At 37.9% G+C, this 12,423-nt stretch overlaps 1 protein-coding gene across 1 annotated transcript in view; it reads right to left on the bottom strand.

Moving 5' to 3' along the window:
- Positions 1-4,446: 4,446 nt before the first annotated feature.
- sfrp5 (secreted frizzled-related protein 5) overlaps positions 4,447-12,423 on the bottom strand; it is a 42,759-nt gene continuing 34,782 nt past the window's right edge. Inside the window, exon 3 of the mRNA XM_057849003.1 lies at positions 4,447-8,520. Coding sequence (XP_057704986.1) covers positions 8,192-8,520 — 329 coding nt within the window. The 3' untranslated portion in view covers positions 4,447-8,191. The remainder of the gene's footprint in view (positions 8,521-12,423) is intronic.

Genomic DNA, 12,423 nt, shown 5'->3' with positions numbered 1-12,423 from the left:
TTGATACAGTTGTATCTCTCGCCTGTAAAACCGGATATCCGGTCGTATCGGTTTATCGTTCTCAAGCTTAGTCTGCACACAGCTTGAGCTGAATCAAGAATGAAAGAAATTTCCAAAGAGAAATACAGTGGTACCTCTACATACGAAGTTAATCCGTTCCAGGAGCTTGTTTGTAAGTCGAAATGGTCGTATGTCGAGCAGGATTTTCCCATAGGAATACATTATAATTCCATTAATTCGTTCCACAGCCAAAAAACCTGCACTAAATCCTTAAAAAATACTGCTGGTACTATTACAAATGGCAATTACACATAGCAAAACAAATAAATAATAAATAAAAATCGGATTAATAATATAATAATAATAATAATTCCTGTAATAGTGTAACGAAACGGGCTCTAATAAGGGGGACGTTTTTTTCTGTACCTGAAGGCACCGCGGCGCTGACGTGACAAAGAGGGAGGGGAGCGGGTGAAAGTTTACTTTCGCTTTCAATGCTTTCTTGAGAACATCGTCAATTGCGGCAGACAGCAGGCGTTTTGTGTTGAATAAGTTGTGAAAGAAATTATGAAAACGTGGCGAAGCTGGCGATTTCTCTGGAGATGTTACCACAATAAGAATTGTCAGTTTAACTTATAAAGACTGGCGAACGATGGTCGGAGGAGGACCGTGGAGATGTATTGTTGAGCCATTTCACGGATGCCCACCCTACGCTCTTATTTTTCTGTCATTTGCATCTTCATTTAGAAGGTAAGCGTCAACTTTTTCCTTGTTTCACCACCTGTACCAACCTTTTCTGAAACCTGTGTTGATTTGTCACACAAGAAAATCCGCCGTGCATTCGTCTGCGGTGCTGCCATTGTCGTCGTATTTCGAGCATGTCGTCGGATGTAGAAACAAATGGCGAGTCAAATTTTACGTCGGATGTCGAAAAGTTCGTGTGTCGAAGCGATCGTATGTAGAGGTACCACTGTAGTGGGTTTTCATTCAAATCATGTAGTAAAGTGTACAAATATAATTCAGAGCAAATCTAAAATACACAAATTGGAGGACTAGGTCACTTTAACATTTGTTACGAGGGGTGAAAACTTTAGAGTGACAGAGAGAATGTATAGCAAAAATGAGCATACATTCTTTTCTCATTCTCCATTTTTTCAATCTCAATTTTTTTTGTTTGTTGATTTATTTACGTATTCTTGTTTTTATTCATTTACATTTTTAATGGAAAAAAGAGGGCAGGGCAATCAATCCTATTAATTAGTTTTTAATCTAAACTGACACATTTATAAGTATATTTTTTACACGTTTAGAAATGAGAAAATAACTGAATATTCTCACCATCAATTATTAATAGAAAGTTCTCCTAACTATTTATTTTAAAGAAGTCATTTCCTCGGTGGTCTTCACAAAATAATGTGGCTGGCCGGATGTGGCCCTCAAGCTTAAAGTTTGACACATGATTTAGTCCCTGTAACACTAGAAAACCCAGCAGAGGCTGACTTGGCCTTTCTCAAGACAAATACTCCTAATATTCCTAAGCATTGGCCGATCTGGCCTCTCCTCCAGAAAAACCCAGAGGTGGCCAAAATGACCCAAGTGGTTTTGAATTAGCAAGTCGTTGTCCGACAGACATACAGTATGTAAATGCAACCACTAGACATACATTGTGCTAGTATGCGGCTCAAACGGAAGGGAACACACCACGGTTGCACTATTCATGTGATAGTTTGTGTCAGTTCAAGTGAAGCTACATTTATTGATGGAGTTTTACACTTTTTACACATTTTTTAACTCACTTCTCCTATGCTCCACTCAACAAAAACTGAACAAAAAAAGTGTTTCAGAACAGCAATTTGAATGTAAAGCAGGAGTTGTGTCTATAGTTTAGAAGGATTGAATCAGGGGCATAGATCATGAATTTGAAATACACATTTGGGCAATTTTTTCTGTTTTTGTGTGTGGAGTATAGGAGAAGTGATTTAAAAAAGTGTAAAAAGTGTAAAATTACATTGGTAAATATAGCTTGACTTGAACTGACAAACTATCACATAAACAGTTCAATCGCGGTGTGTTCCCCTCCGTTTGGGCCGCATACCAACACAATGTATGTCTAGTGGTTGCATTTCTATATGAACGGCTGTTGTCTGTTGGACAACGACTTACCAATTCAAAAGCACTTGGGTGATTTTGGCCACCTCTGGGTTTTTCCGGGGGAGAGGCCATATCGGCCTTGCTTGGGACTATTTAGGAGTACCAGAATTCTCCAGGACTTCTAATCTTAAAGTAGTGTGTTCAGAGTTTGGTGAAAAACACTGCCATATATAAATTAGAATTACTAAATTAAAAATTATTTATAAAACAAAAAAACACTAAAAATACAAATAATCACCAAATACCACTACTATATATTTTTCAGCCTTTGCACAGCATACTGTAAATTGATTTAGTATTGTATTCACATTAAATGGTCTTTAACTGCCATACAAGTGTTAAAAAAAAAAAAAAGGTTAAAACTGCCTACAAGGTCAACAGAAGATAGCTGATGACCTCAAAAATAAAAACATACTGTTGCTACAGTGCCTTGTAAAGTATTCGGCCCCCTTGAACCTTGCAACCTTTCGCCACATTTCAGGCTTCAAACATAAAGATATAAAATTTTAATTTTTTGTCAAGAATCAACAACAAGTGGGACACAATCGTGAAGTGGAACAAAATTTATTGGATAATTTAAACTTTTTTAACAAATAAAAAACTGAAAAGTGGGGCGTGCAATATTATTCGGCCCCCTTGCGTTAATACTTTGTAGCGCCACCTTTTGCTCCAATTACAGCTGCAAGTCGCTTGGGGTATGTTTCTATCAGTTTTGCCCATTGAGAGACTGACATTCTTGCCCATTCTTCCTTCCAAAACAGCTCGAGCTCAGTGAGGTTGGATGGAGAGTGTTTATGAACAGCAGTCTTCAGCTCTTTCCACAGATTCTCGATTGGATTCAAGTCTGGACTTTGACTTGGCCATTCTAACACCTGGATACGTTTATTTTTGAACCATTCCATTGTAGATCTGGCTTTATGTTTTGGATCATTGTCCTGTTGGAAGATAAATCTCCGTCCCAGTCTCAGGTCTTGTGCAGATACCAACAGGTTTTCTTCCAGAATGTTCCTGTATTTGGCTGCATCCATCTTCCCGTCAATTTTAACCATCTTCCCTGTCCCTGCTGAAGAAAAGCAGGCCCAAAGCATGATGCTGCCACCACCATGTTTGACAGTGGGGATGGTGTGTTCAGGGTGATCAGCTGTGTTGCTTTTACGCCAAACATATCGTTTTGCATTGTGGCCAAAAAGTTCAATTTTGGTTTCATCTGACCAGAGCACCTTCTTCCACATGTTTGGTGTGTCTCCCAGGTGGCTTGTGGCAAACTTTAAACGAGACTTTTTATGGATATCTTTGAGAAATGGCTTTCTTCTTGCCACTCTTCCATAAAGGCCAGATTTGTGCAGTGTACGACTGATTGTTGTCCTATGGACAGACTCTCCGACCTCAGCTGTAGATCTCTGCAGTTCATCCAGAGTGATCATGGGCCTCTTGGCTGCATCTCTGATCAGTTTTCTCCTTGTTTGAGAAGAAAGTTTGGAAGGACGGCCGGGTCTTGGTAGATTTGCAGTGGTCTGATGCTCCTTCCATTTCAATATGGTGGCTTGCACAGTGCTCCTTGAGATGTTTAAAGCTTGGGAAATCTTTTTGTATCCAAATCCGGCTTTAAACTTCTCCACAACAGTATCTCGGACCTGCCTGGTGTGTTCCTTGGTTTCATAATGCTCTCTGCACTTTAAACAGAACCCTGAGACTATCACAGAGCAGGTGCATTTATACGGAGACTTGATTACACACAGGTGGATTCTATTTATCATCATCGGTCATTTAGGACAACATTGGATCATTCAGAGATCTTCACTGAACTTCTGGAGTGAGTTTGCTGCACTGAAAGTAAAGGGGCCGAATAATCTTGCACGCCCCACTTTTCAGTTTTTTATTTGTTAAAAAAGTTTAAATTATCCAATAAATGTTGTTCCACTTCACAATTGTGTCCCACTTGTTGTTGATTCTTGACAAAAAAATAAAATTTCATATCTTTATGTTTGAAGCCTGAAATGTGGCGAAAGGTTGCAAGATTCAAGGGGGCCGAATACTTTTGCAAGGCACTGTATATACTGCAGATTTTAATAATAATAATTGTTAATCCTTTATGATTACTGATCTGAATCATAAAAAGTTATGCAAAATTTCTAATGTGATTATGCTTGATGACAGTTCTGAATTTTAGGGGGAATTTTTAGAGAGATGTAACTGGGATTTGTACAAATTCTGAGCCATTTAAATTTGCAGGTTGCACTGTATTTATTTTTGTATTATTTTGCCAAAAAGCAATTAGCTGATTGGTCAGCCACTTTATGTTTGCAAGGGACAGGAAGCAAGAAGTCAGACATGAATGAGAAGAAATAACATGAACACAAGCTTTGTAAAAAGAAAAAATTTTTTAAAAATTCAAATATACTTTATTCTTTTACATTGTTCAAAACACAGGTGTATTTCAGTAACAGAACTACTAACAGGTTAACTGATTTAAAAAATATTGTCTTGGTTAAAAATGTCATCTTTTGTTGCAGTAAGAACAGTGAATTTAGGCACTATGTTTATGTGAATAAATGAGGTTTTCTATCATACCACAGAACATTTAAACAATGAAGTAAAGAAGAGTAAAAAGAAAAAAAACAACAATGCGTACTAATGACATAGTGGCTCCTTCCAGAGTCTCTTTACTTGGCCTCCTCTAAGGAACTTTCTTTTCTTCTTTCATAGCAATAAGATGGAAGTTTCCATCTTTCAAAAAGCAGTCGATAGCAGCATCCTCCAATCATTTTGTCTCTTGCGTTCCTTGTTGCGCAGTTCATCATCATCCCCAATGAAGAGAGATGATGTCCTAATCATCTATACATGGAAATTCTCTAAGTCACGCATTCAAATCAACTATGCCAGCTGTCTGTTATTTCTTCCTGCAGCACTGTGCTGCACAGTCCACATTTATAAAAATCATTCAATTGAAAATAAAAATTAAAATAAACATGATTTCACTTGGAATTCTGATCATACATTTTTTCCATTTATACTGTTTAATTGCATAAACCTCTGCCAGATATTGTGCAATTGCTGGAATCCACTCAGTATGTTCTCATGATGATTTAGTAGGATGGAGCATAAAACGACCGCTTCAATCAATGTCATTCCCCTACAGCAACACATAAAATAAAAAAGACACTATATGAAAAATATTTAGTAGCCTTCAGTCAAGTTGGGCACACACTCTACAACAAATTAGTCACCTGCAAAATAAGGTCAAATGTACGTGTTTATTTTAAAACTGGATAAGCAAGCATACATTTACTCAACAATAACTTTACTAATACAACTTAAGTTGTGTCAGTGCAGGTGTTGTAATCGAGAAAGAAAAAGCTGAGCTGCAACACTGTTACATAACTGTTGCATTCTAAGAAATTCATATTAAGGTTGTGTGAACATAAGGTTTTCACTGATAATTGTGATGACTACGAGATGAAGGTTTGGGGTCACGTAAGCTTGAGGTTAGGGTAGAGTTTTATATCATGGTTTTGGGTTTAGGTGAAATGGCTAGGATTAATGCTGGAATATCATTAGGGGTGTGAACTATGTTAAATAAAACTGTATATACCCTGTTCTAGGGGATTTACCGTAATTTTTGGACTATAAGACACTATTTTTTTCCCTCATTTTGAGAATCCTCTGTCTTATAGTCCAGTGCGACTTATTTCTTGATTTATTTAGGTTAATAGGTAAAGCTTTATTTGACACTGGTGTCATAAGACTGTGATAAGACCGTCATAACATGACTTGACACTATCATGGTCATTACTGAATGCTTATTACTAGGGCTGTCAAATTTTATCGCGTTAACGGGCGTTAACTAATTTTTTAAAATGAATCAGGTTAAAATATTTGACGCAATTAACGCAGATGCCCCGCTGAGACAGATTTAAATGACAGTACAGTGAAACGCTCACTTGTTGTGTTTTATGGAGTTTTGCCGCCCTCTGCTGGCACTTGGGTGCGACTGATTTTATGGGCTTCAGCACCCATGAGCATTGTGTAAGTAATTATTAACATCAACAATGGCGGGCTACTAGTTTATTTTTTGATTGAAAATTTTACAAATTTTATTAAAACAAAAACATTAAGTGGGGTTTTAATATAAAATTTCTGTAACTTGTACTAACATTTTTCTTTTAAGAACTACAAGTCTTTCTATCCATGGATCGCTTTAACAGAATGTTAATAATGTTAATGCCATCTTGTTGATTTATTGTTATAATAAACAAATACAGTCCTTATGTACCGTATGTTGAATGTATATATCCATCTTGTGTCTTATCTTTCCATTCCAACAATAATTTACAGAAAAATATTGCATATTTTATAGATGGTTTGAATTGCGATTAATTGCGATTAATTACGATTAATTAATTTTTAAGCTGTAATTAACTCGATTAAAAATTTTAATCGTTTGACAGCCTTACTTATTACAGATGTCATTAAGTGTCATCCGGCAAATTATGTCATTAACTTCATGTCCAGCTCGGATCTTTTACATCCATTCAAAAGTGAGATAATTTGTCGGATGACCCTAAATGATAAGATTCCACTAATGCGCATGACAGTGTCATTACATAATGATAATTGTCTTATGACAGTCTTATGTTGCCACTGTCAAATTAAGTGTTACGAAATACCATATCTAGCAATTAATGAAACAACTGGAACAGTAACTGAAGAAATAATTAGCACAGACCATAAATTTTGATTGTTATTTACATCTGTAGCACTGCATGCATGCTAGGGGGCATGTTGAATGACAAAAATGTTGACAGCAGGTGGCAGTAGAGGTTTACTGTCTCCCCCAAGGGAGCAGCGATGGCCAAATGAAGCTTCTTGAAGCAATGAAGCTTTGCAGCTAATTGGTTCAAAGCTTCATGGTGGTTCATTTGGTCTTCTGACAGTCTTATGTTGCCGCTGTCAAATAAATTGTTATCGGTTAATATCTGTTGGTGTAAATATCCCATAATAAAGTGAGGACAGCTGTGACTTATAGTCCATTGCAGCTTATTTGTTGATTTATTTGGGTTAATAGGTAACGCTTTATTTGACAGTGGCGTCATAATATTGTCATGAGACTGTCATAAGTATGACATGACACTATCATGGAAATTACTGGATGATTATGACAGACGTCATTCAGTGTCATCCGGCAATTTAAGGCACTAACTCCAGCTTGGATCTTTTACATCCATTCAAAAGTGAGATAATTTGTCGGATGACCCTAAATGATAAGATTCCACTAATGCGCATGACAGTGTCATTACATAATGATAATTGTCTTATGACAGTCTTATGTTGCCACTGTCAAATTAAGTGTTACGAAATACCATATCTAGCAATTAATGAAACAACTGGAACAGTAACTGAAGAAATAATTAGCACAGAACATGAATGTTGATTGTTATTTACATCTTTAGCACTGCAATGCATGCTAGGAGGCATGTTGGATGACAGTGTTGACAGCAGGTGGAAGTAGAGGTTTACTGTCTCCCGCAAGGGAGCAGTGATGGCCAAATGAAGCTTCCTGAAGCTTTGCAGCTAATTGGTATTGTAGCTGTCAAATAAATTGTTACTGGTTTATATCTTTTGGTGTAAATATCCCATACTACAGTGAGGACGACTGCGACTTATAGTCCAGTGCGGCTTATCTATGAACAAATGTCATTGTCATGTAAAATTTGGTGGGTGGCGGCTTATAGTCAGGTGCGCCTAATATTGCAGACAACAATAATACATCAATCATCCCCTCATTACAGTGTGTTATGTTTTGTGAAATATCCTACTAAATTGCCATGAGAACAAGCTGCTCTATTACTTGAGACAATAAACAAAAATGGTGCAACCCCATTCCCATGTTATTTGAAAGATTACAAAATAAAAGCTTTAACTCATTACAAACAGTCTTTTAACCCTGTTTTGGGGATTGTGGAATCAAGCGTGAATAATGAAAAAATAATCATGAGCACGTGGAGTTAAGATGGATACTGTGTAAAGTGACATCGAGTTGTCACTGGAAAACTGTGTGGTAGGTTGGACACTGATGGGACTTCATATACTTGATGGCAAACTTAAGCTCCTTGCTCTTCTTGTCCCATTTATGGATGGACATGAGTAGCAGTTGCTGGTCCACTTTGCGGCCCATGATGAGGAAATTAGAGCCTAGGCTGTCGAGCTGCGAGCACGGACAGTTGGCGCCATTCTTGATGTATAAGACCAGCTTCTTTAGATCCTTTTTCCGTAGTACACCCTGCTTCAGTACTTTCTTCTTCTTCTGGGCTGCAATCAGCTTCTTGTCACCTTTCTCCTTCTTCACCTCCTTGATTTTCATCTTAAGGACTAGAAAGAAACACAGAAAGATAACAGTAGTGTGGTTGTAGTTGAAAGTTTTGCATAGTCTTATACAGGTTCATTTGATATAATCATATTGCAGGAAGATTTCAATATAGAACTCATGGCGTCACACTATAATGAGCTAAAAATAAATAAATAAAACACCTGCAATGGTATCCTGAGTCTTAAAACTGTCTCTCAGTCTGAGTAAAAGGGCTACACAATCAAGACTGCTGACTTGAAAGATGCCCAGAAGGTGGACATTGATACCCTTCACAAGGCGGGTAAACCACAAAAGGTCTTTTCTAAAGAAACTGGATGTTCACAGAGTGATGCATCCAAGCATACCAAAAGAATGTGTGGAAGAAAAAATTGTGGTAGTTCTTGTTCTATTTGTCAATCAATGGTTTTTACTGTTATGACCGGTTATCCGAGGAGAACGTACATTTTTTGTCCCGCAATAAACATTTATTTTATGCCCCTGCATTAGAGGACAAAACAATTCTATTGGACCATTGCAAACTAAAGTGGAGGAAGGGAGGGCAGGCTAAATTTTGTATTGGGAGTCTTCCTTTAAGACAGAAACTACCCTTAACCCTTTCGAAAACAAGTTGTTTTTTTTCATGAAGGTTTTTATTATTATTATTATAGGACAGTGGTCTCACAGGACAATATTTTGAGACCCTTTTGAGACCCTCATTTGACATCAAATTGTAGTATTGGACTATGTTCATACTGCAGGTCTTAATGAACAAGTCAGATTTTTTCGTTTTTTGTCCGACTCGAGTGAGGCATTTGAATGGGACAAGTCGCATAGAAGTGGACCATTTCAAATCCGATCTGGGTCTGGTTTTATTTTTTATTTTTTTAAAACGAAATATCAGACATCAATTAATGATTCTAAGCTAAAAATGACAGACATTTTGAACAATAAATATAATTAATTACCTTCGTTTTATGGCTGGGTTGAAACAAAAGCCGTTGCGCGACGTCTGTAAACGGGGGTTTTCAGGGTAAAACGGACAATTTAAAAATAGTTTGGGGGCTTAATGCGCCATGAATCTGCTATGGCAGCATATAGACATATAGTTCTATCAAACACAACTGTTGTTTTGGCTTAACATACAACAGTTTCTTTTAAAGAGGATTGCAAGAGCAGAAACGGCTTTTTCAGTCTTGTCTGTGTTTTCCGCCATATACATATAAATAATTTGTTTTGTTTTATGAATCTCTTGTGACCTCAGATAGCTTAACTCTTTGGCCGCCGTTCATTAGTGTTAGGGCAACCCAACACATACTCTGTGACCTGGGCTGGTAGTGAATGAGTTAAATTAATGATAACTTTTGAATAGATGTCCACTTAAGTGACCACTGGCCATGAAAGGGTTAAATACAACACATAAAGCTTGTTTCATGGGGTTTTACTTTATACATATTTGACTGGAAGCCAGGGAAGGTCACTGTGGAACATTGTACTGTTATATGTTTGTGTTTATATTTATTTATTTATTTTTAAAATTCCATTCCAGAACATGATCTTTCCCAATCTCATCTAGATTTATTGTAGGTTTATCTTTTTATACTCACAGTCAGGCCTTCTGACAGCAAAAATTAAACAGTCCTTGCCCTAAGAATGCAGAGTTCAGTCAGAAAAGACTTGGCTCTATCGATCTAATGAAGTACCAACTGGTACGACTCGGTGAGTCTAATGTTTTAAAGTGCATACTTATGAGAGACCAAAATGAAACTGCCAGCTACTAGAGACAGGAATCCTCTGGACGAATAGTCTGACAGCTGAAATTAATCACGGGCCGGGCAGAGGCACGGGGGTCGTTGAGAGGCATCGCCGCGGACTGCTTGGAAGACGGCCATTTCACTTCTCGTCTGCCTGTCTACTGTTCCATAAACAGCTCCTGATATGTGCGCTCTCTGCATGTGAGGAGATAGCGTGCTATGATGTGGAATGCTTGTGCTGTGTGGCCTCATAAGCGCAGCCTTTACTCCCATCGTTTACGTGCCTGGAAGTCTGAGTGTCTAGGACTGTATGAAAGAATACATTCAGTTCTATGTGAGAAGTGAATATGGTTTCTAACGTAATGGAATGTAAGCCAACGTGGGCCAACTAGCCAGCATCCGAGTGACAATCTCTGGCTTATTATTATTAATATTTTTAAAGTCTATTCAAGGGAAGAAATATTAATGCGTTCTTGTCTTTGCTGTTAACCAAATAATTTGAAATCTTGGATAATGAACAGAGCTGATGATAGACAATGAATGTCTAAGTTTGCTAAACAAGTCCTGATTGATGGATGCTGTTTAAATTTGTGTTGATAATTGTACCATTTAAGTTTGAAAAATGTTGAAATAATGTATTGCTAACATCCTGAGCTTTTGTGTCAACGTAGTTTTACTTTACCCTCCCACTTAAAACGAATTTGACATATTTCACCATCAATTCAATTTCAATTTGTATAGCCCTCAATCACAACAGAAGTCTCAAAGGGCTTTACAGAGGCAATATGATACATAATTAGAAATGAAGCAACAAAGATGAATAGATACAGTTCAAGTCCTGGGTATCCCCTATCCTTAAGACCCTCCATGCCGGCAAGGAAAAACTCCAAAAACTCCATCAATGGCAACCAATGGTTTAGATTTTAGAAGCTAAACAATGGATAGATGTGATCTTATATAATTTCGGTGTTGACCTGTGGGAAGCTACAAATTGCATTGCGGTAGATATCGGTTGCCAACTCTTCTCAATGCTTTGAAGTTTATCATGAACAATTTTGTATTGTCAATACAAGATAGAGTTGTGGTCAAAAGTTTACATACACTTGTGAAGAACATAATGTCATGGCTCTCTTGAGTTTCCAGTTATTTCTACAATTCTGATTTTTCTCGGATAGAGTGTGTCACAAAAAACATTCATGAAGTTTGGTTCTTTTATGACTTTATTATGGGTGAACAGAAAAAAGTGATCAAATCTGCTGGGTCAAAAATATACATACAGCAGCGCTAATATTTGGTAACATGTCCCTTGGCCATTTTCACTTCAATTAGGCGCTTTTGGTAGCCATCCACAAGCTTCTGGCAAGCTTCTGGTTGAATCTTTGACCACTCCTCTTGACAGAATTGGTGCAGTTCAGTTAAATTTGATGGCTTTCTGAAATGGACTTGTTGCTTCAGCATTGTCCACAAGTTCTCAATGGGGTTTAAGTCAGTACTTTGGGAACTTTAATTCTAGCCTGATTTAGCCATTCCATTACCACTTTTGATGTGTGTCTGGGGTCATTGTCCTGTTGGAACACCCAACTGCGCCCAAGACCCAATCTTCGGGCTGATGACGTTAGGTTATCTTGAAGAATTTGAAGGTAATCCTCCTTCTTCATTATCCCATTTACTCTCTGTAAATCACCAGTTCCATTGGCAGCAAAACAGCCCCACAGCATAATACTACTACCCCCGTGCTTTATGGTAGGCATGGTGTACTTGGGGTTAGAGGCCTTACCTTTTCTCCTCCAAACATATTGCTGGGCATTGTGACCAAACAGCTCGATTTTTGTTTCGTCTGACCACAGAACTTTCCTCCAGAAGGTCTTATCTTTGTCGTTGTGATCAGCAGCAAACTTCAGTCGAGCCTTAAGGTGCCGCTTTTGGAGCAAAGGCTTCCTTCTTGCACGGTAGCCTCTCAGTACATTGAGATGCAAAACACGCGTGACTGTGGACACTGACACCTGTGTTCCAGCAGCTTCTAATTCTTGGCAGATCTGCTTTTTGGTGATTCTCGGTTGAATCTTCACCCTCCTGACCAATTTTCTCTCAGCAGCAGGTGATAGCTTGCGTTTTCTTCCTGATCGTGGCAGTGACAAAACAGTGCCATGCACTTTATACTTACAAACAATTGTT

The sequence above is a fragment of the Corythoichthys intestinalis genome, chromosome 10 (assembly GCF_030265065.1).
Source record: "Corythoichthys intestinalis isolate RoL2023-P3 chromosome 10, ASM3026506v1, whole genome shotgun sequence".
Lineage (NCBI taxonomy): Eukaryota > Metazoa > Chordata > Actinopteri > Syngnathiformes > Syngnathidae > Corythoichthys > Corythoichthys intestinalis.
This window is presented reverse-complemented; position numbering and strand designations above follow the sequence as displayed.